This window comes from Rattus norvegicus, chromosome X, assembly GCF_021556685.1.
Source record: "Rattus norvegicus strain SHRSP/BbbUtx chromosome X, alternate assembly SHRSP_T2T, whole genome shotgun sequence".
NCBI classification, from domain to species: domain Eukaryota; kingdom Metazoa; phylum Chordata; class Mammalia; order Rodentia; family Muridae; genus Rattus; species Rattus norvegicus.
In genome coordinates this window covers 119,916,739-119,942,281 of record NC_141554.1, presented here as the reverse complement: position 1 = coordinate 119,942,281, position 25,543 = coordinate 119,916,739, and the positions used below count along the sequence as shown (strand labels likewise).

The window sequence follows — 25,543 nt, the reverse complement described above, 5'->3', positions numbered from 1 at the left end:
TTTCCTAAACAGAATTTCAATGACGCACGCTCTAAGATCAAGAGTTGATAAATGAGGCCTCATGAAACTGGAAAGCTTCTGTAAGGCCAAGGATATCGTCAATAGGGCAAATCAGCAAATCGCAGACTAGGAAAAAATCTTCACTAACCCCACATGCAACTGAGGGCTAATATCCAAAATATATAAAGAACTCAAGAAGTTTACCACCAAAAAACCAAACAACCCAACCAAAAAATGGGGTATAGAACTAAACCAAGAATTCAAAATAGAGGGATCTGGAATGGCTGAGAAGTTCCTAAAGAAATGACCAAAGTCCTTAGTGATCAGAGAAATGCAAATCAAAACGACCCTGAGATTCCACCTTACACCAGTCAGAATGGCTAAGATCAAAACCTTAGATGTTAATAACACATGTTGGCAAGGATTGGAGAAAAAGCAACATTCCTCCATTTCTGTTGAGATTGTAAACTGGTACAATCACTCTGGAAATCAATTTAGATGTTCCTCAGAAAATCGGAAATAGACCTACCTAAAGATCCAGAAATATCCCAATATGCCCCACCCTGCCGCAGGGGCACATGTTCCACTATGTTCATAGTAGCCCTATTTGTGATAGCTGGAAACAACCCAGATGTCCCACGACAGAAGAATGGATAAAGAAAATGTGGTTCATTTACACAATGGAATACTACTCAGCTATTAATATTGAGGACATCCTGAGTTTTGCAGGCAAATGAATGGAACTAAAAAATATCATCTTGAGTGAGGTGTGTGCATGGTATGTTCTCACTAATAAGTGATATTAGCCAGAAAAGTACAGAATACCCAAGATACAGTCCACAGAACTCAAAAAGGTGTACAATCTAAAGGGTCCAAGTGAGGATGCCTCAGTTCCACTTGGGAGGGAGAAGAAAGCGACCACAAAGGGAGAGGGAGAGAGGGACAGAGGACGGAAAGGGGATGGCGGTAGGGGAAGAGGGAAACATGATCTGGTATTGGGTGGGGGGGGAAAGGACTGAAGCCCTGAGGCCAGCAGAAAGAATGGAAACAGGTCACCTTGGTAGGAAGGAGGTTGGGAGGACCCTTAGAATGTACTAGAGACCTGGAGAGCAAGAGATTCTGAGGACTCAAAGGAGGGGCCCTAAATGAAAGGCCCTTTACTGGATCCACCTCCAGCAGAAAGACAGGACATCAAGTGAGGGATGGGGTTGCTATCCCACAGCAAAAGCTCTGACCTATAATTCTTCCTGTCTGAAAGAAATGCATTGATGGAAATGGAGAAGATTCAGAGAAAAACAAAGTCCAATTACCTGCCCAAATTGGGATCCAGCTCAAGGGTAGACCCCAAGACCTGACACCATTACTGAGGCTATGAGTCACTCACAAAAAGGGACCTATCATGACTGTCTCCATAAGATCCAACAAGCAACTGAAAGTGTCATATGCAGATATGTGCACCCAGCCAATGAACAGAAGCTGTCAACCCCTCTGGCTGAATTAGGGAAAAGCTGGAGGAAGGCCACCATGTAGGAGGACCAGCAGTCTCAATTAACCTGGACCCCTGAGATCTCTTAGACACTGGATCACCAACCAAGAAGCACACACCAGTTGAGATAAGGCCTCCAACATGTATACAGCAGAGGACTCTTGGGTCTGGGTTCAGTTAGAGAAACCCTCCAGAGACTGGGGGCCCCAGGCAATTTAGAGGTCTGGTGGGGTGGGAGGGGTGGGAACATCCTTGTGGAGATGGGGGGTATGGGATGTGGAACCCTTTGGCAGTAGAGGGGAATAAAATCTGGAGTGCAAAAACAAACAAACAAACAAACAAACAAACAAGACAGCAAAAAAAGACACAGAAATAGAAAGCATGCTTAAATATTTCTATATCATTCAAAACATTGTACTAACATTGATAAAGTACTAATTTTGTTTCTACCTGTCAGTTTCAGACTCAGATTCTGGTGGTGATGCATCCCATGCTCCAATTCTTCCTCTTCGACCATGGTATCTTTCTTCTTGATTATGAACCACCCATGACAGGTTGCTACCAGCTCTCCATGAGCGGTCATAACGATCTCTCCGTGACTGGTTGTTCTGAGCTCTCCGTGACTGGTTGTTCTGAGCTCTCCGTGACTGGTTGTTCCGAGCTCTCCGTGACTGGCTGTTCCGAGCTCTCCGTGATGGGTTGTTCCGATCTCTCAGTGATGGGTTGTTCCGATCTCTCAGTGACGGGTTGTTCTGATCTCTCAGTGACGGGTTGTTTCGATCTCTCAGTGACTGGTTGTTCCGATCTCTCAGTGACAGGTTGTTCCGATCTCTCAGTGACAGGTTGTTATGAGCTCTCCATGACTGGTTACTATGAGCTCTCTGTGACTGGTTGTTTCGATCTCTCTGTGACTGGTTGTTATGAGCTCTCCATGATTGGGTGTTACGATCTCTCAGTGTTTGGTTGTTACGAGCTCTCCATGATTGGTAGTTTTGAGCATGGCCATGATAAGCTCTCCCTGAGTGGTCATGATGAGATCTGTTATCATGGTTGTGATGAGCTAGCACTGTGTGGTTATCATGAGCTCTCCCTCTGTGGGCTCGATTATCTCTCTCTGTGTGGTCATGATGAGCTGTCCCTGAGTGTCTAGGAAAAGCTCTCTCTGTATGGCTAAGATGAAACCTATTTGAGTGGCCATGGTGAAACCTACCTGCATGGTCATAATTTGGTCTACCTGAGTGGTTATGAAGTGGTCTAACTGAGAGGTTACGGTGTGGTCTATCTGAGTGGTCATGATTTGGTCTATTTGAGTGGTCATGATATGGTCTTACTGAGAGGTCATGATTTGGTCTACCTGAGTGCTCAGGGTGTGATCCTCCTGGGTGATCATGAGGTGGTCTAGCTGAGTGGTCATTAGGTGGTCTACCTAAGTAGTCATGATGTGGTCTATCTGAGTGGTTATGATGTACTCTAACTGAGAGGTCATGATGTGGTCTATCTGAGTGGTCATGGTGTGCTCTACCTGAGTTGTCATGAGGTAGTCTACCTGAGTGGTCATGAGGTGATCTACCTGAGTGGTCATGAGGTGGTCTACCTGAGTTGTCATGATGTGGTCTACCTGAGTTGTCATGATGTGGTATACCTGAGTTGTCATGAGGTAGTCTACCTGAGTGGTCATGATGTGGTCTATCTGAGTGGTCATGAGGTGATCTACCTGAGTGGTCATGAGGTAGTCTACCTGAGTTGTCATGATGTGGTCTACCTGAGTTGTCATGAGGTGGTCTACCTAAGTAGTTATGAGGTGGTCTACCTGAGTGGTCATGAGGTGGTCTACCTGAGTGGTCATGAGGTGGTCTACCTGAGTTGTCATGAGGTGGTCTACCTTCATTAAGTGGCCTACCTGAGTGGTCATGAGGTGGTCTACCTAAGTAGTCATGAAGTGGTCTACCTGAGAGGTCATGAGGTTGTCTACTTGAGAAGTCATGATGTGGTCTACCTGAGAGGTCATGATGTGGTCTAACTGAGAGGTCATGATGTGGTCTAACTGAGAGGTCATGATGTGATCTAACTGAGAGGTCATGATGCAGTCTATCCGAGAAGTCATGATGTGGTCTAACTGAGAGGTCATGGTGTAGTCCATTTGAATTGTCATGTTGTGGTCTAACTGAGTGGTCATGGTGTGGTCCATTTGAATTGTCATGTTGTAGTCTAACTGAGTGGTCATGGTGTACTCCATTTGAATTGTCATGTTGTGGTCTAACTGAGTGGTCATGTTGTGGTCTAACTGAATTCAGGTCATGGTGAGATCCATCTGAGTGGTCATGTTGTGGTCTAACTGAGAGGTCATGTTGTGGTCTAACTGAGAGGTCATGGTGTGGTCTAACTGAGTGGTCATGTTGTGGTCCAACTGAGAGGTCATGGTGTGGTCTAACTGAGTGGTCATGTTGTGGTCCAACTGAGAGGTTATGATGTGGTCTATCTGTATGGTTATCAGTTCTACCTGAGTAGACATGAGATCTATCTGAGCGAACAGGAGGTCTCCTGAATCGGCTATGTGACCTTCTGGAGTAGTGGTCATGAGATCTGCTAACATGGTGGTCATTAGATTGGGAGAGGCCATGAAGTCTCCTGAAGAAAAATTGGTTTCTTTGTAGTTGTAACTGTCTCTCTTCTGATTGGTTTCCATTCCTTCTTGTTCGATGGTCTCTGCTGACTTGTCTTAACTGCAAAGGATCCCAGTTATAGATTATAAATGAGACAGTCTATGATTTGATTAAGGGATATGGATATTTCTCAAAACCCTTCCTTCACTTCTTCCTTCTTTCATCCATTCCTCCCCTCCCTTCCTTTTTTTTTTGAGAGATCTTCATTATACTGTTTAGGTCAGCTTGATACTTTTGACTCTCATGAAAATTGGAATTATAGGCTTGTGCCAACCACATCAGCTTCTCAAGACTACTTCTATCAGTGATTTTCACCTAGAATGACACTATACCTACTTTTTATGTACTAGTTTATAGAACTAACCTATAGACCTAAGTCTGATGTACCATGTCACTTTCACAAGGATAATTATATGCATGTAACATAAAAATATGGTAAATTAGCTGTCTTGTGAATTTTACCAATGAAACAAACCATGACTTCCTAATTGAGGAGAGAGAGATATTGGGAGGGGGTGGTGTTACAGAATTGTTTGACAGTCAGTAACTCACACTACATACATGTCCAATTGTGAACTTGAACTTCTAACCTCCTGCTTCAACTTCTTCAATGCTAGGATTAAGGATACTTGCTACTACATATGATACTATATGATAATGATGATTAAACCTAGGGCTTCATGCATGCTAGTCAAGTACTCTACCAACTGAGCTACATCTACATTTAATAATGTTTTGTAACAAGTCCTTAAGATCAAAGGAAAACATTCCAAATTATTTGACAATTTCCCTTTCCAGTCATCATTAAAATTTACATTTGAATACAAATACTTAATTCTTTTTTTCAAATACTTAATTCTAAGGAGAAAAACTGAGTGGAAAAGGAATGGTATAAAGGTAGCAAAGAGTTGGCTTTCAAATAAATGGATCTGGTAATAACTCTTAAATCAAAAAGGCAGTAAGGTAAGCCACTCAAAAGGAAACAGTAGAAACTTTGACAAATGTCTGATATCCATAAGAGTAAATGAATAACATCATATGGACAGTGCTAAGAAAGCTAGCTTTATACTAGTATATGTTGCCTAGCAAGCAAAACTTCCCCTATATTTAACATTACCATGACCTGCTACAACACTGCTAAACAGTCAAAGTAACTGATATTAGGAGGAAGGTACTAGCACAAAGAATATTATAAGCACATACCTTGAATACAATTATAATCATACTTATGTAAGGAATATTTCCAGGGCTGAGATTGTAGCTCAGGTGTACAGTGCATACTCAGCATGACCAAGGCTATAGTTCCCATGAGAAATTATTTACATCAATATAGGTGCTATAAGATTTATAAACTTAAGAAAAGAAATACTCATTTTCTTTTAAGAGTGAAAAATTATTGTGTGTTTATTCATCTATGATATGTGTGGGTGTGTATGCCGTGGTGTGCATGCAGAATTCAGAAGTCAACTTTGCATGAACCTACATTTTCCATCCACTTCTACCAGGATCCCAGAGATCCAAATGAATTGGCTAAGCTTGTGGGTCAAGAACATTTACCATTTTCAAACCTATCAAAAATTATATATAGTCAGGGTATAATAGCTCATGCCTATAATCCCAGTGCTGTGGGATTGCCTTAGTGCTACCAGAACTTGGTTTGCATGCATGGACCACTATCCCCACTTTTGATTTCTTTACTTTTTTCAATGATTTCTGGTATGAAACCCTTGAATGTTTGAAAACTATTTGCAATGATAGATGATTTCAATTTCAATATACTTTATAATATTTTTAGTTGGGTATATCTTGGACTACAGTAAAAGGAAACACATGTTTTTCTTTCTAAACTTATCAATTGTACTCTAAACCTTGGGCTGAGGATACAGTTTAATTGGTAGAGTCCTTGTCTATAATACATATCTCCCTGGGCTGGAACCTCTGCACTCCATAAAACTAGGGGTAGTGGTACAGTGTCTGCAATTCCAGCAGATGGAAAGGAGAGAATCTGGAGTTAATGTCATCCATACACAGGAAGTGCAAGACCAGCTTGGCCTCCATGAGACATTGCAAACAAAGACAAAAATCAAGAGAGCCTTTAAGGAGCACGCATGTTGCTCAGTGGTAGAACACTTGCTTAGCACGTTTAAAGCCCTGGTTCCAATTCATGAAAATAAACAAAACAAAGAAAGAAAGAAAAATCGAAACCTAAACCAAACCAAATGAAAAGCAGCAACACAAATTTCATCCTACAAGATCTAGACCACGTTCCATCAACCTCTCAATTCTTCCAAATAGAAGGAAAATATTTCATCTCTGCAACACAGAATGCAGACTGTGCTTAAAATTGTAACTTGTTCTTTGCCAAAATAATGTTCCCAGAATCACCAGTGTGTGTGTGTGTGTGTGTGTGTGTGTGTGTGTGTGTGTGTGTGTGTGTCTGAGAGAGAGAGAGAGAAAGAGAGAGAGAGAGAGAGAGAGAGAGAGAGAGAGAGAGAGAGAGAGAGTGAGTGTGCACATTTACTTATGAGCTTCAAGGAGGTCAAGTGGGGGTGTCATCAGGTTTCCTGCTTTTACTTTTGAAATTATTTGGAAGATAGGGTCTCTTACAGTACTTGAAGCCAGGTCATAGCTAGTCACACCCTATCTCCAGTCCTACAACACTGGGATTACAGATGCATCCTTGACCAAGCTTTGCTTTTTGTTTGGGTTCCAGGTCCTCATTCTTTTGTTGCAAGTGATCTTACCCAGTAAGCAATTTTCCTGTTTAACCACTGTTTATCACTAAATGCTCATATCATGGCTTAAGGATAACTAGTTCTCATTGATAAGCTGAACAACTGATACCTTTCAAAATTTTGCCCCATGACCCATTTACCCAAACAAGTTAAATGTAAAGGGCAATACAATTTTTCCCCCGGGGTGGGTTCTGGAGTGTGTTTCACATCCTATTTCAATTATTTCATTTTTCTTTATTTATGTGTGTGTGTGTGTGTGTGTGTGTGTGTGTGTGTGTGTGCGCGCGCGCCTGTGTGTGATTATGTGAGTTTAGGCCATGTGTGTGTGGGTGCTCACAGAACCTAGAGGAGGGATTAAAGCCCTTGAATCTGAAGTTATAGGACATTGGGTGTTGGGAACTGAATTTGGGTCGTCTGGAAAAGCAGCAAGGGCTCTTAACCACTAATATATCTCTCTAGTCCTGATTTCTGGTACATCCAATTCATTTTTAAGGGTAGTAAACTATTTTCACACTATAGCTTAAGATAAAAATTTATGAGGACAAAAACAGAATAATTATTTATGATGAATGACAATCACCTACTATCTATTTTTTGCACTTTATAAATTCAAAATTCCTGATGATTAACATAAAAGATGTTCATTGAAATAGTTGTAGAGGCCTGCTTCCCTGCTGCCATACACTGCCCACCCCATGATGATCATGGACTCTAACCCTCTGGAACCATAGGGTTTGGTAAACTCGTTTGTTTATAAATTGCCTCGATCATGGTGTTTTGTTATATAAAAAAGTAATTATGATACCTAACATACAACACATGCTTTTAGTTTCAGCACTCTGGAAGACTGAGGCAGGAGGAAGATCAGAAGTTCCTTGCCAGCCTCAGCTACACAGTAAATGATATACTACCTTATTCTATATAGCTTTTTGCAAGACCTTGTCCTCAAACAAATGAACACATGCATCTTAAAAAGACCTATGTTATATTTCAGACTCAATTTCTGTTAACTTACCAGATGAATTAGAGGATGATTTGCTGGATATCTTTGTCTGAAAAAATTACCATTTCTTCCCCTACTGCCACGTCTGTGTCCTGCATATTATTTGACAAAAATTATTTTTCCATATTTGCATTAGTGAATTTAGAATCTTTCAGAAACAGTTTTTCAATGCTAGGCCTTGTTTCGGAAAACATATCGTATTTCATCACTCTGCCAGTGTCTGCTTGTCTCACCGAGTACTATACAACAGTGTTTGCCCGTCCTATCTATACTCAGCACTTCAAAGGGGCAATTTTCAGTTTACACAGTATTCAAGATTTGGTTGTATATGGCACTAAACTTGAGACCTATCTAGAATTAATATAAAGACTATGCCAACATAAAAATTATATTAAAATATGTTCACTGTCCCAAGCAATGCTGTTAGGGTTTAAGATATTTTTCACATTTGACATCATTCCCTTCACCCAATGACATTTCTTTCTAACAAAATGTCTTTGCTATAGTGCTTAGGCTATTGATCATGCACTTAACATTCCTGTATTGCCTCCCAGAAGTGGAGCAGCCAGGCTAATTGAAAACAATTACCTCCATTGTTAATTTCTCACTCTGCTCTCCATTAGAAAAGCAGCTCTTATCAATTAAACATTTCTTTCATCTGAACTGGAATAAACTCTTACCAACCTTGTACAAGTCCGTGTCTGAAAAAAATGAAGCATGTAACACAATATAACGTTAGAACAGTGCAAGTTCTAAAATCTGCATGTTCCTTTATACCACACGTGCTGTTTAATGTACTTTACCTCTGCTCTGCGGACACCTAGGAGTAACTGCTTGCCCTCTGGAGCTTTGTGACTGTGCGCCACTCTCCACATTGTGTTCTTCTTCCGTGTTAGTGGTTTCTAGATGTCTAAGCTGTCTAATTTCATCTGCACCAGATTATAGGAAAAAGTAAAGAAACTGAAAAGTCAAATGACAATAATGCCTTCTTAGCCACCAATCTACATCATAATTCATCAAATTAAAGAATATATATAGAACTGTTAACCCTTAAAGAGTCCTAACACAATATAGTTATAGGAATAATAATTTGTGATTGTAATAAATTTGGAAATCCATAGCAAAAGCAAACAATATAGAGCTTTTAAGGTCCCCCTGTCTGTCTGTCTGTCTGTCTGTCTCTTTCATACACACACACACACACACACACACACACACACACACACACACACACACGCACACACAGGTGCGTCAGAAGAACATGTTAGATCTCTTCTCCTGGAGCTGGAGCTGGAGTTATAGGCAGGTATTAAGCACCCTGCTTAGATGTAGGAACTGAACTCCAGTCCTCTGAAAGAACAAACACTCTTATAAAACCAGTTAAACCTTTTTTTCAAAAATGAATTCTTTTAGAATTTCGTAGATCTATTTTGATCATATTCACCCTACTCCTCCCAGATCTACCTTCCCTTCCTTACCCACTCGACTGTGAGTCCTCCTATTTTTAAAACTCATTAAGTCCAATCTGTGTTGCCTATATACCCTTGGACATGCAGCGATCCACCGGAGTGTGGGTAACATGCTAGCCACCACACCCTTAAAGAAAACTGACTCTCTCTCCATCCAAGCAGCTATCAGTTGCCAAGAGAAATTGCCCACCTCTCCTCAACATGCCAGGAGTTTGTTTGGCCTGAGGTACTGGGCATTCTGGCACTACCGTTTCTCCAGCTTCATGAGATTTGGCAAGTTATTGTAAAGTATTTAACAGTTTCCACACTTATTTTAAATTCAAATAAGCATTGTTCATTTATTTGGTCAATTGACAATGATCCTGTCCTAGGCATCCCTACAACACAGAAAATTTCAAGAATCACCAAATGAATTCAGCAATATTCAGCAATTCTACAGGTTATAGAATCAACTAGGACATTTCAGTAGCTTTTCTATACACAAACAATAAACCTACAGATAATAAATGTCTTGTATATGTACATTATGCAATATTACTCTGCTGTGAAGAAAAATGAAATCATGAAAACTTTGAAGGCCAATGGCTGAAGATTTAAAGAAAGATCATTTTGAGTGAAGTAACTCAGACTCAGAAAGATCAGTGGTGCATATTGTCCCTCTCTCTTCTGAGGTTCCTAGCTCTAAATATTCAGATATGAGTATATATCCTAGAGTAACTACAGAAAGTAGGAAAGAAAAAGTCACCCTTGCTGGGGTGGGAGCGTAGGGGAGCTACAGAGAGGCGGCTCTAGTATATAAATAATCTGGTCAGGCAAATACATAAGAGACCTCTAATTACCCAAAAGTGAGTGAGATAAATATAGAAGGGGTACAATAACAGTAAAGATGTTTAGGAAAGGCATGAGGAATAACTTGAATCTATCTATGTAAAGAAACACTTATAACACATACAATTCTATAGACAAATGCACATATATAATTTAAATGACAAATTTTCATCTCTGCTGAAAATGCTTCTTACAAGAGCCAAAGGCAACCTAACAAACTCACCAATGCCCACCAAGACATGCCCTTTTTTGAGTTATTTGTCAGGGTTGTTCAGGAGACTTCTAAACATTACAAGCCATTTCTATTGCCCCTTAATGCAACTCAGAGTGAAAGGTAAGTTCATATTGGTGAAGAGACCATGCACATCAGATGCTGGGTCCAGAGACCTCTGAGCTGAAACTGACCTAAAAGCATCCTCCCTGAGGCCTAGCACTCATGGTACCATAAGGACATCCAAGTTCCTAATGAATAGAAGCAACCAACAGTCCTACCCACTTATGATACCTAAAACCCACACCAATCAGCATGGCGTGGTAACTCTAAGAGTATAGTTTTAGTACCAATCCTTGCAGTAACTGACTGCTCTTTAATCAGACTTAAAGACTCACTCAACAAGTGGGAAATTGTGCCTGGTACTTTATTTTTTTTGAACAGTTAAAAATTCCTTAATTTTTTATTCCTGGTACCACTACAATTTACAGGGCAATAAACCTGATGTAATGAAAAGAAAAAGAAAAAGAAAAAGCTACAACAGATAAAAGACCTCAGGAATGTACATCTAATCTCCACTACAGTGCATTAGTCAATGGCTGCACTTTTGCAAACTGTGGTTATGACAGTCCTGAACAAGAAGAGCTTCCTGTTTAAGCTGCAGTAACTTCTCTGACTAGGGATCATCGTTCCTTCTGTGGCAGATTTTTACAGTTCCTCTAATGCATTTAGGACAACTGTCTCAAAGTAACCTGCAGCTTTCCTGACAACTCCTTGCTCTCTCTCCTGCTAAGAACTGTAGCCATTTGTTTGTTTTATTTTAAAACCTTCTGCTACCATAGCCACCACTTCCACCTCCAGATCCATAGCCACCACCACAGGGACTGCCTGAGCTTCTTCCACCAAAACTGCCCCCTTCGTGGGTCCACAATTAGATTGTTGCTGTCCACTATAATTTCCAAAGTCATTATAGTTCCCACCACCACCATAGTTACCTCCACCAAAATTTCCTCCTTCATTGTAACCATCATATCCTCCTCCTCCACCACCATATCCACCACCTTGGTTTACATATCCTGGTCCACCACCTCCATAACCTCCTCTACTACTGTAACCAGGACCACCACCATAGTTGCTACCATCACATCCAAATCCATGATATCCACCATCACCACCTCCATAACTGCCTCTGCTGCCAACCTCCACCACCATAGCGTCTTCTTCCACCAAAGTTTCCTCCATGACCAAAATTTCCTCTGCCACTACCAAAGTTTCCTCCATGTCTCATAAAGTCGCCAGATCCTCCTCCACGACCTCTCTGTGACCCAGCAGACGGCATCTCTTGTTTAGAAAGGGCCTTTCTCACTTCACAATTATGCCCATTAATAGTGTGGTACTTCTGAACAACAATTTTATCAACTGTGTCATGATCATCAAAAGTCAAAAAAGCAAATCCTCTCTTTTTCCCACTCTGCCTGTCTTCCACAACTTCTATGGTTTTAATATTGCCATAACTTTTCAAAGTAGTCTCTCAGATTATATTCTTCTGTATCCTCTTTAATACCACCAACAAAAATCTTCTTCACCATTAAATGGGCACCAGGCTTTACAGAATCCTCTCTAGAAATAGCTCTCTTTGGTTCCACCACATGCCCATCAACCTTGTGTGGCCGAGCACACATTGCAGCATCCACCTCTTCCACACAAGAGTAGTCACAAAACCAAAGCCTCTGGAACGTTCTGTTTGAGGATCTCTCATTACCACACAGTCTGTAAGTGTGTCCCATTTCTCAAAAATGTTCTCTTAAGCTATCATCTGTGGTTTCAAAGCTTAGACCACCAATAAACAGCTTCCTCCGCTGCTCTGGTTCCTTTGGATCATGGCCCTCCATTTTGAGACCGGACTCGCCTCTTCCAATAATATATGCCTGGTACTTTAAATCTAGCCAAATACCAACGTCTAATGAAGCCATGGATCATGAAGAAGAATCTACGACTACTATATTACTTAATCAGACTAATCTCTAATTTCTTTTTAAATGTTTCTTTTTATAATCCCCAGATAAATACGATCCATATCAAGAAAAATTCTCTTTGTAAAAGATTGAGACAATTACAGAAAACTAAAAGTAATCCAAAGATTTGTGGATTCTAGTCTAATGCATTAATACACCAATAAAACAGAGAGCATACTTGAATATTAAGCAATATCAGGGAAGAGAAAGATGAAAGATTTTTAAGAGTCAGAGGAATAGTGAGTTTGTTGTCATAATATATCTGCCCAGAATGCCAGAAGCTAAACTCTGTCTGCTTATGCGAGAACTGAACAAGAATGTCGACAACGGACATGTTAATGTGGACAGTGAACACTCAAGGGGACTCAACACTACATAAAGAGCTTCAGGCAACTGAAGAACACTGAGAGGAAGAGAAATTCTCTTTTCCAGGGAAGAGCACAATTTGTTTATCACAAAGCAAACTTCAACATAGAAGAAATATTAAAAATACTTCTCATGTTGTATTTATATTTTAGGAATGCACATTAACACATATACATACACATGATGGGTGGTTTGTGACAATTCAATGAGTAAAGAGGACAATATATTTGAAAATAGCAAAGAGGGGTAATATGGTAGGTTTGGGGAGAAAAAAGGGAAGGGAGAAATAGTGTAATGATATTATATCAAACATTAAGTAAAGGTACACAGAAAAATAGTAATGTAAAGTAAACAAATGTAAAAACTACATTGCTGGATGAGCCTGCATTACTATGTACTGTCTCAGCACTTGGAAGGCTGAGGCAGGGGCTTCCTTCCAGGCTAGCCAGGCTGCAGAGTGTGTTTTAGGTCAGCCTCATCTGCACATAAATAACCTATCTCAAAAAGAAAAATAAATCCAGCAATATTTAAACTGAATTGTTATGAAAATGATTATTAAAAGTGATATATATGTTCCCATATTAGAAAGGTGTAATGAAACCAAAAAGAAACATTTTAAATTGCTTCATGAAAATATATCAAATATTTTAACAGTGACAGCCCTTTAAATTTATAAAATAATTTATTTTCTAGATCCTTTTAGCTAGACAACAAACTAGAAGCGGGAGGGGAATACTTCTGTTTCTTACACGTTCTGTTGGAGGACATTTGTCACAGTTGGTAAACACTTGCCAGGCAAGATTTAGGACCTGAACTGGATCACCACAGTTCTGGCAACCTTCCCCTTTGTGAGGACCTGTGTGATAGTTTAGTGGGTAAATACATTTCTTGCCATGCCTGACCACTTATATTAGATTCTTGGGACCTCCATGTTGAAAGGAGAAGAGCAGCTACTGCAAGTTGATCTCTGATCACTATATGTACACCGCAGCATGTCACAAGCCCTGAACCCACACAAAGGAAACTAATAGGAACCTTAAAAGGTTTCAGCCATAGGGTAAATACATTGTAGACTACTAGGATAGAAAAAGACAGGAGAATCCCTGAGACTCACTGGATAGTCAACCTAGCCTAATCAATAAACTGCAAGTCTCAGGGAGAAGCTTCTTCTTCTTCTTTTTTTTTTTTTTACCATCCTCTTTTTTTTTTTTTTATTAACTTGAGTATTTCTTATATACATTTCGAGTGTTATTCCCGGTTTCCGGGCAAACATCCCCTTCCCCCCTCCCCTTCCCTATGGGTGTTCCCCTCCCAACCCTTCCCCCATTGCCGCCCTCCCCTCAACAGTCTAGTTCACTGGGGGTTCAGTCTTAGCAGGACCCAGGGGAGAAGCTTCTTTTAAAAGAAACTGAAACATGTGCATGGCTCCTGGGGAATAACACTCCAGGTTGGCCTCTAGTTTGTTTTCAAACTTTTACAAGAATTCCTACAAATAACAGTTAGTTTGGATGCACACACATGCTCAAATACATGTACAGACAGACCTACAAATGCACATGTATACACGCCCACACACACTAAATTCTGTTAGGAAAAAAGCAAAAGAAAATTTCTCAAGTTACACAGTATTTGATCACAACATTAAATGGGATTGGTATGTGATATTTTTTAAAAAATTGTTTTCTTAAGTGTCTCCATATGGCATGTCAAAAATACTGTATATTATTTGTGCCCCTGGAACAGCACACATTTCAGAGCAGGAAAAAGTAACACAAAGCCCCAATCAATTCTGCCTGGTTTGGTGGCGTACTGTAATAAATTCCAACACTAGAGGGCAGCAAAGACAATAGGAAAATAAGGGGCAGCCTGTGTTATACAGCCCGATACTGTCTGTCTAAAATAGGACATCCAGGATCACAGCTCAAGTCCGGGTGGATCAAGGACCTCCACATAAAATCAAATACACTGAACCTAACAGAAGAGAAAGTTGGGAAGAGCCTCCAACACATGGTTTCAGAGAAAAATTTCCTGAACAGAACACCAGGACTTCATGTTCTAAGAGCAACAAAAATTGAAAAGCTTCTATAAACAGCTGGGGCTGTCCCACAGTCCTCAGACACAAAACCTGCCCGAAGAGATCTTGTCTTCCAGGAGTACTCTCACTCCTAAGCTCATGGCCCAACTCTCTCTCTATTACCTGTCAAAAGACATTACTAGGGCGAGTGCACAGGGCTCAAGAGTCACGGAGTGGCTTGGGGCTGGACATTCTGGTCTCTATCTGTGCAGAGCTGGGGCTGTCCCACAGCCCTCAGACAAAAAAACCTGCCCACAGACAGCTGGTTTGCCTGGAGTACTCTCACTCCAAATATCATAGGTTCACAGGCCCACAGAAGGGACAAGATCCAGTCAGAGGCAGCAAGACCAACGAACATCAGAGACAACCAGATGGAGAGAGGCAAGGGCAAGAACATAAACAACAAAAACAAAGACTACCTGGCATCAAAAGAACCCAGTAATCCCATCACAGCAAATACTGGATATCCCATCACACTGGAAAAGCAAAATTTGGATTTGCAATCACATCTCATGAAGAAAGAGGACTTTAAGTAGTACATAAATAACTCCCTTAAAGAAATACAGGACAACACAGGTAAACAAGTAGAAGCCCTTAAAGAGGAAACACAAAAATCCCTTAAAGAATTACAGGAAAACACAACCAAACAGGCGAAGGAATTGAATAAACCATCCAGGATTTAAAAATAGAAACAGAAACAATAAAGTAATCACGAAGAGAGACAACCCTGGAGATAGAAAACCTAGGAAAGAGATCAGGAGTCACAGATGCAAGCATCACTTACAGAATACAAGAGATGGAAGAGAGAATCTCAGGGGCAGGAGATACCATAGAAAACACTCACACTATAGTCAAAGAAAATGCAAAACGCAAAAAGCTCCTAACCCAAAACATCCAGGAGATCGAGGACACAACAAGAACAACAAGCCTAAGAATATTAGGTATAAAAGAGAAAGAAGATTCCCACCTTAAAGGGCCAGTAAATATCTTAAAAAATTATAGAAGAAAACTTCCCTAAACTAATGAAAGAGATGCACATAAACATACAAGAAGCCTACAGAACTCCACATAAATTGGACCAGAAAAGAAACTCCTCCTGTCACATAGTAGTCAAAACACCAAATGCACAAAACAAAGAACGAATATTAAAAGCAGTAAGGGAAAATGTCAAGTAACATATAAAGGCAGACCTATCAGAATCACACCAGACTTCTCGCCAGAAACTATGAAGGCCAGAAGATCCTGGACTGATGTCATACAGACCCTAAGAGAACACAAATGCCAGCCCAGGTTACTGTATCCTGCAAAACTCTCAATTAACATAGATGGAGAAACCAAGATATTTCATGACAAAACCAAATTTACACAATATCTTTCTACAAATCCAGCCCTACAAAGGATAATAGATGGAAAACTCCAACACGAGCGGAAAATCTACACCCTAGAAAAAGCAAGAAATAATCTTCTTGAAACAAACCCCAAAGAAGATAGCCACGCAAACATAATTCCACCTCTAACAACAAAAATAACAGGAAATAATCACTAATCCTTAATATCTCTTAATATCAATTGACTCAATTCCCCCAATAAAAAGACATAGACTAACAGAAAGGATATGTAAAGGGGACCCAGCATTTTGCTGCCTAGAGGAAAAGCACCTCAGAGACAAAGACAGACACTACCTCAGAGTAAAAGGCTAGAAAACAACTTTCCAAGCAAATGGTCCAAAGAAACAAGCTGGAGTAGCCATCCTAATATCAAATAAAATCGACTTTCAACTAAGAGGCTTCAAAAAAGATGTGGAAGGACACTTCACAGTCATCAAAGAAAAAATCCACTAAGATGAACTCTCAATTCTGAACATCTATGCTCCAGATGCAAGGGTACCTACATTCATAAAAGAAGCCTTAATAAAGCTCAAAGCACACATTACACCTCACCCAATAATACCCCCTGTCACGAATGTACAGATCACAGAAACAGAAACTAAATATAGATACAGTGAAACTAACAGAAGTTTTAAACCAAATGGATTTAACAGATACCTATAGAACATTTCATCCTAAAACAAAAGAAGATCCCTTCTTCTCAGCACCTCAAAAACTGACCGTACCATCGGTCACCAAACAGGTCTCAACATATACAAGAAGACTGAAATAATCTGATGCATCCTATTAGATCACCACAGACTAAGGCTGGTCTTCAATAACAACAAAAATGACAGAAACAACACTTACACATGGAAGCTGAACAACTCTCTAATCAATACTGACTCCGTCAAGGAAGACATAAAGAAATTAAAGACTTTTTAGAATTTAATGACAATGAAGGCACAACATACCCAAACTTATGGGACACAATGAAACAGTGCTAGGAGGAAAACTCATAGCTCTGAGTGCCTGCAAAACAAAACAAAACAAACAAACAAACAAAACTGGAGAAAGTATACACTAGCAGCTTGACAGCACACCTAAAAGCTCTAGAACAAAAAGAAGCAAATACACCCAGGAGGAGTAGAAGGCAGGAAATAATCAAACTCAGAGCTGAAATCAACCAAGTAGAAACAAAAAGGACTATACAAAGAATCAACAAAACCAGGAGCTGGTTCTTTGAGATAATCAACAAGATAGATAAACCCTTAGCCAGACTAACCAGAGGGCACAGAGAGTGTATTCAAATTAACAAAATCAGAAATGAAAAGGGAGACTTAGCACCAAAATCTGAGGAAATTAAAGAAAATAATGAGATCCTACTACAAATCCTATAATCACGAAAACTGGAAAATCTGGATGAAAAGGACAATTTTCTAGACAGATACCAGGTACCAAAGTTAAATCAGGATCAGATAAACCATTAACAACCCCATAACTCCTAAAGAGATAGAAGCAGTTGTTAAAAGTCTCCCGACCAAAATAAAACAAAACAAACAAACAAACAAAAACCAAACAAAACAAAAACAACAACAACAACAAAAAACCGCCCAGTACCACATGGGTTTAGTGCAGAATTCTATGATGACCTAATACCAATAATGTCCAAACTATTTCACAAAATAGCAACAGAAGGAACACTACCCAATTCCTTCTATGAAGCCACAATTACGCTTATACCTAAACCACACAAAGACACAACAAAGAGAACTTCAGACCAATTTCCCTTATGAATACTGATTCAAAATTACTCAATAAAATACTTGCAAACCAAATCTAAGAATACATCAAAATGATCATTCATCATGATCAGGTAGACTTCATGATCAAGGATGCAGGATGGTTGTTCAATATGTGGAAATTTTGTCAATGTAATCCACTATATAAACAAACTGAGAAAAAAACTCCACACGATCATCTAATTAGAGGCTGAGAAAACATTTGACAAAATTCAACACTCCTTCATGATAAAAGTCCTGGAAAGATCAGGAATTCAAGGCCCACACCTAATCACAGTACAAGCAATATACAGCAAACCAGTAGCCAACATCAAACTAAATGGAGAGAAACTTGAAGCAATCCCACTAAAATCAGGGACTAGACAAGGTTGCCCACTTTCTCCCTACCTAGTCAATATAGTACTTGGAGTCCCAGACAGATGAATTAGACAATAAAAAGAGGTCAAAGGGATAAGAATTGGAAAGGAAGAAGTCAAAATATCACCATTTGAAGATTATATGATAATATACTTAAGTGACCCCAGAAATTCCACCAGAGCACTCCTACAGCTGATAAACAACTTCAGCAAAGTGGCTGGATATAAAATTAACTCAAACAAATCATTCACCTCTGTCTACTCAAAGGATAAATAGGGTGAGATAGAAATTATGGAAATGATAACCTTTGCAATAGCCACAAATAATATAAAATACCTCAGTATGACTCTAACCCAATAAGTGAAAGATCTGTATCACAAGATATTCAAGTCTCGGCTATTAGCCCAAATGCTTGAATTACCCTAGATGCACAGAACACATGAAACTCAAGAAGGATGACCAAAATGCAAATGCTTCACTCCTTTTTTAATAGGGGAACAAGAATACCCTTGGCAGGGAATAGGGAGGCAAAGATTAAAACAGAGACAGAAGGAACACCCATTCAGAGCCTGCCCCACATGTGGCCCATACATATACAGCCACCTAATTAGACAAGATGGATGAAGCAAAGAAGTGCAGGCCGACAGGAACCGGATGTAGATCTCTCCTGAGAGACACAGCCAGAATACAGCAAATTCAGGGGCGAATGCCAGCAGCAAACCACTGAACTGAGAATAGGACCCCCGTTGAAGGAATCAGAGAAAGGATTGGAAGAGCTTGAAGGGGCTTGAGACCCCATATGAACAACAATAACAACCAACCAGAGCTTCCAGGGACTAAGCCACTACCCAAAGACTATACATGGACTGACCCTGGACTCTGACCTCATAGGTAGCAATGAATATCCTAGTAAGAGCACCAGTGGAAAGGAAGCCCTGGGTCCTGCCAAGACTGAACCCCCAGTGAACGTGATTGTTGGGGGGAGGGTGGTAATGAGGGGAGGATGGGGAGGGGAACAGCCATATAGAAGGGGAGGGGGAAGGGTTGGGGGATGTTGGACCGGAAACTGGGAAGGGGAATAACAATCGAAATGCAAGTAAGAAATTCTCAAGTTAATAAAGATTAAAAAAAAAACAAAAAAAACCCCACCCACCCACACACACACACACACACACAGAAATTCAAGTCTCCAAAGAAATAGAAGAAGATCTCAGAAAATGGAAAGATCTCCCATGCTCATGGATTGTCAGAATTAATATTGTAAAAATGGCCATTTTGCCAAAAGCAATCTATAGATTCAATGCAATCTCCATCAAAATTTCAAATTAATTCTTCATAGAAATACAAAAAGCAATTTGCAAATTCATGTGGAGTAACAAAAAATGCAGGATAGTGAAAACTATCCTCAACATTAAAAGAATTTCTCAGGTAATCACCATCCCAGACCTCAAGCTGTATTACAGAGCAATAATGATAAAAAGTGTATTGTATTTGTACAGAGACAGGCAGGTAGATCAATGGAATAGAATTCAAGACCCAGAAATGAACCACCCAGTGGAAAACAGACAGCATTTTCAACAAGTGGTGCTGGTTCAACTAGAGGTCTGCATGTAGAACAATGCAAATTGACCTTTTCTTATCTCCTTGTACACACTCAAGTACAAGTGGTTCAAAGACCTCCACATAAAACAAGATACACTGAAATTAATAGAAGAGAATATTGGGAAGAGCCTTGAACACATAGGCACAGGGGAAAAAATTTCCTGAACAAAACACCAATGGCTTATGCTCTAAGATCAAGCATCAACAAATGGGACCTCATAAAACTGCAAAGTTCTGCAAGGCAAAGGACACTGTCATTAGGACAAAATGGCAACCAACAGATTGGGAAAAGTTCTTTACACATCCTACATCCAATAGAGGGCTAATATATATTAATACATCAAATATTAATCTAATATATACAAAGAACTCAAGGAGTTAGACTCCAGAGAGCCAAATAACCCTATTAAAATGTACCAAGCTAAACAAAGAATTCTCAGCTGAGGATATCGAATGGCTGAGAAGTACCTAAAGAAATGTTCAACATCTTTAGTCATCAGGGAAATGCAAATCAAAACAACCCTGAGATTCCGCCTCACACCAGTAGAATGACTAAGATCCACTCACAAGTGAATATATACCACGTATGTCTTTTGTGTTGAGACCAGGTATCACTTTGCATCTCAGATTTAACTCAAACTCATATAAACCTGCTTCACCTGCTCTACTCCTCTGGCTACAGGGTGAGCCACCATGCTCAGTCTTCTGTGAAGAGCCTGGATAAAGTCTGTGGATTCTTGCGTATTAAACTGAGGGTCTAATGAATATAAAGTTCAGGCATCTATCACTATGCTCCATTATTGAAGGGAGGGGATTATAGACATATACGATTACATTCAATCCAGGCATGTAAAGTACCAACTGAACTACATTTCCAATTCTATGCTCTCCTGTTTTAGACAAGAATGATCCCATAAAAATTTATTGAGATCGCAAGCACAAAAGTCTTAGACTGAGGAATCTGATTTGCATATAAATTCTGTTAATATTTTTATCTTAAGGTGTGATTTTCTGAATAAAGCATTATTCTGTAATTACAAAAAAATTAAAACACATTTTTTTCTACACACTGAATCACAGCTGAGAAAGAATTTCATATCGTGGACAGTCCAAAGAATGTGACAGGGGAGATGGGGGGATAATTCATGAGTCTCTGCTCCAGTGTATAGGAGATACCGGGTGTCATCGCCTGCATGGACAGAGGGGAATTAAGTGACAAGTTCCTCTCACTTTCTGAGATTCAAGCTATACACACTTTCAGAACCCATAAAACAATGGGGATTGTATATATTTGCTTAGTGGCATTCTTAGCTAGACTATTGGATATTTACGAAGAGAGCATTGCTTATATAATATAAGACTGCCAAGTGGTGAATTCATAGTATACACTCCATAAATCCTTGTGTGACTGTGGTTAAGCACATCTGTTAGGTTGTTTTTTAAAGGCAAGAGAATACCACAGAACTTTTAACTAGGGCTCTTTTGCCTTAGTGTCCAACGGATAGATATGGTGAACAGAGAATGATAATATTAAGCATTTTTGCCTCTAATTCCAGTTTTAATTCCAGTTAAGGCAATAACAACACTAACATGGCAGCCCATGAAGTGGCTCTTTCATTCCTTCCTCCTCAGTCAACTTCTCTCCAGGCTAATCTACTTACATATCCCAGATAAAAACATATCTAACCGTTCTTCACAGGACATCATTCATTACTTACATCAAATATTTCCCTCTAATACCAAAGCCATTCTATCTTTCCTAGAAAACCACCTATATTTCACCCCATTATTTAGGACTTTTAAACAATAGAACCTAGGATGTATGTCAGTGGACTAAACTGCATCCACTTTACAACCTGCAAGTTATAAAGGCCTGAATATATAAATAGTAGTCTGAGGATATAAATGCAAGTTGTAAATGTCTAAGGAAAGTATTATAATATCCGAGGATATTAAAGCTTATATAAGGTATAAGGGTCCCAGAAACTGATTTAAGGTATGAGTCTGAAAATATGATTCAAGATATATGAGAAGTCGGGGCTTGGGGATTTAGCTCAGTGGTAGAGCGCTTGCCTAGCAAGCGCAAGGCCCTGGGTTCGGTCCTCAGCTCCGAAAAAAAAAAAGATATATGAGAAGTTGTTTCATATTTCTTCCCCTCACTCTATACCATTGTGTAGGTTCCCAAACTATGACTCTAAGACATGCACCTACTGCCCTTTCTCCAATATGGATTTTCATAGATTACAAACAGTAATAAAACTTTTATCTCTTTTTGTAAACTTAAAACAATTGTTTTAAGTTTCAGGAAATGTACCTAAATCTACCTGTCACAGGTCAAATGGAGTCCAGATAAGTGCTCTTGTCAACACTGTTTCTTCATCTGCCTATTCCTGGGGTTGGGATCTCTCCCTCTTTCCATGACTATCACCCCCTTTCTCTGATCTTGGGACTCTCCTCTCCCAACTACCAGGGCTACATGCTTAAAAGTTTCAAATGTACACCCAAGATAAAAAAAATGTCCCCTAGACTCCTTAAAGTTTACCTTCTGTTCCTAGTAAATGTACTAGCAGATTTCAAATCAAATTACAGACTACTTCAGCAAATTGACAGCCCCAGATTCTCCCTCAGAATCTGCATCTTAGTCAGCTCCAACGTGGCTAGTTCTAGATGGGCCATCTGAACAGATTTGGTTGAGCACTGCACACAATGCCCTAGCCCCAGATGTTTCTACAGAGCCTGGACAGCAACTGCCATAACCTGCCCTTCTAGGCCTTGTCCAATATTACACATTCCTTGGGTCTCTAGGAGTGATGCCCCCAAATCAGCAGGAAATCCGCTAGAAGACTGATGCCCACGTACCCAAAAACTCAATAATAAAACAAAAGTGTGGGAACGAAATGTCCTCTAAGAAGTCCGAGCATTACAAACATAGTACTGACAGGTTTTGCCCTTCTCACTTCCCTCCCGCTTGCCAAGCTATTAGATTACATTTCTAAAGGGAGCCTCCAAGGCCTAGTCACTTGTTTTGAGACAGCCTCATTCCTGAAACTGAACACCACAGTCTACTTATCCAATCACCAAGGGCCACCCATCAAAATTCATTATTTGACTAAATACTGCCTAACCTGTCCAATCTGGATTTAGCAATTAATTCTAACACAAACTCCCTCTTTTCTCCTGAAAACCCCACTTCTGCAGAAACACGTTTACTGTCTTTGTCTGATCCAGAGGCAACCCTCAGATGATTGTCCCTCCACGGTGATAAATCTATTTGTCCTAAAAACTTGGTGTCTGGGTATATTCTGTGCTGATTACAGGGTCCCAGTATGAGGGAGGGTCAACAATTATGAGAAAATGGAAAAGACATGAAAATTACAAAACATTTTTAATGGATTATTTTGGAATACTTAGATATGACACCAAAACATATAACAACAACAACGACGACGACGACAACAACAACAACAACAAAATCCAGAAATTGATCTATCACCATTAAAGGCTGCTAGGCTGGTAAAATTGTTATGCATAAAATAATAACAAAAAACGGAATTTTCTGGAGGAAATATTTCTAAGCTGTATAAAGATCTAAACCCGCAATATATACTATCTCAAAGAACTCAATGATGAAGAGACAGTACGTTTTCATTTTGAACAGTGATATTTTTGTTCTCTAGTCTCCCATACTGATTTCTAGGGTTCTCATGGCGGCCTGATTTACTTGCATATGTCGTTCTCTTAACACATATTTCTAGACTTCCTTCTCCCTATTTACTGAGACATTTTCAAAGTACACATTCCCTGCTACTTCATTCAGTTGCCATATATAAAGACAGCTCCTATTAACACGGTGATCTTCTCTCTCTCTCTCTCTCTCTCTCTCTCTCTCTCTCTCTCTCTCTCTCTCTCTCTCTGCATTTGGAACATGCTTCTCATCTGCATATTCTAAACAGGCATCCACTCTTTACCATTGACCTAGCACACAAGTCTTGCTCTTAAGTTTTCTGTGGTCTTCCATCCCTTTTCTACCTTTCCCTTTAAAACAATGGCTGCTTTCTCCCCCACTGCATCACTGAGAACTTCCCTTCTTCCTCCCTTCCTGTTCCTGAGGTCTCCTGTTACCTACTCACCATCTGCTCTCCTGCCCATACAGCATTATCCTTGTGACAAGAACTTGCTATCATGCCCAAGCAGCCTTCAAACTACCAGGGTCAATCACTCCCCGGCCTCCAAGTTTGAGTAGCTGACACTACTACTGAAGCTACTGTATCACTGTTAAATTTGTCTCCTGACCCGCAAGGATTTGTCCCACCTATGTCCCCTTCATTTTTATTGTTCAGTCTAAGTACAATCCCATTTCCAGCCCTGAGCTCCTACTTGGCTCCACACCATCTTCAAACCTCTATTTCCTATATTATAGATTTTCCTATATTATACCCTGCCCTCCTCCCCACTGTGCCTTATCCTACTTTGGCAATCATCTCTCTGTCCCTTACCTGCTGCATATACTGACTGGAGCTGGCTGACAGAGAGGATGGACTTGGAGGACCACAAAAGAGCAGGAGAAGGGCAAAGGCAGGGGTAAAACAAGTAAAGGGTCCAGGAAAAAAAAGCTGGTGGGGGGAAATTGGGGGGGACATGGTGTGGTACATTGTGGTCAAGGAAGAAATGTCAGGTTAAGAAGCTACTTAGAGTTATTACACCATGCCAAGCTACCAAGCAAATAACCCTGCATATCTTTCTGGCATTTTAATTCGCAGATACCTAGAAAGCTAGCCCTAGGCTCCAGCTATGCGATCCTGTGGTTAGGAACTCAGAAAGCCCCTTGACTTCACTCGAAAATAAGGGCCGTTTTACTCCCTGCCCCTTTCAACAACCATCAATCCCCACGACATTTTAAAGTTTCCCTTCTAGAACTTAGGGATGGACGTGGTAGAGGGGCGCTGGTCCAGAAAGGCTGAAAGCTCCTCCTGGAGTGAGGAACTCGGAGAGGCAGAGTGAGAGTCCTCCCTGGGAAGCTCTACACCACCAGGCGCCATTTTGTGAGACCCGCGCTATGCCGAGGTCTCCCAGTCAACTTCCTTTCTGACCTGGGGGGACCCCGAGGAGGGACAGGGGTCAAACTGCTACTTTCAAATTGGAAAGAACGATTACCTTCATGGTTTGTCATCATGTTGCCACCTCCTGTGGGATTCCCAGCCACCTCAAAGCACAGTGAGCCCCATGCTGAGGTGTCTCTTCCCTGGACTAGTCTGGCGTTCTCAACACGTCCCTAAAGCCATCCTCCAATCACTGTGCTTCCTACACTGTTGCCAAGGCTCAGTGGGTAGAGTTCAGTTTATGCCAGTCCACGCCATGCCTCCAATCACAATGGAGGGGCGGGGAAAGCAGCTATCACATGCCTGCGACTCTGCTCCCGAGGGTTATTTTCACAACTATCAACGGCTGGAAAACGTCTAAGAACCGAATCATGCCACAAGCTTTTCTACCTGCTCCTTAAATGTATTCTCTGTTGCATACTAGGAATATCGTGATCATTACTATTGGGCCTTATATGTCACTGTT

At 40.3% G+C, this 25,543-nt stretch overlaps 1 protein-coding gene across 1 annotated transcript in view; it reads right to left on the bottom strand.

Annotated features, from left to right (window-relative positions):
• Luzp4 (leucine zipper protein 4) overlaps positions 1-25,317 on the bottom strand; it is a 40,861-nt gene extending 15,544 nt beyond the window's left edge. The window contains 4 exon segments of the mRNA NM_001408923.1: positions 1,937-4,209; positions 7,900-7,979; positions 8,691-8,816; positions 25,133-25,317. Of these exon segments, the coding sequence (NP_001395852.1) occupies positions 1,937-4,209; positions 7,900-7,979; positions 8,691-8,816; positions 25,133-25,151 (2,498 nt within the window). The 5' untranslated portion in view covers positions 25,152-25,317.
• Positions 25,318-25,543: the final 226 nt, after the last annotated feature.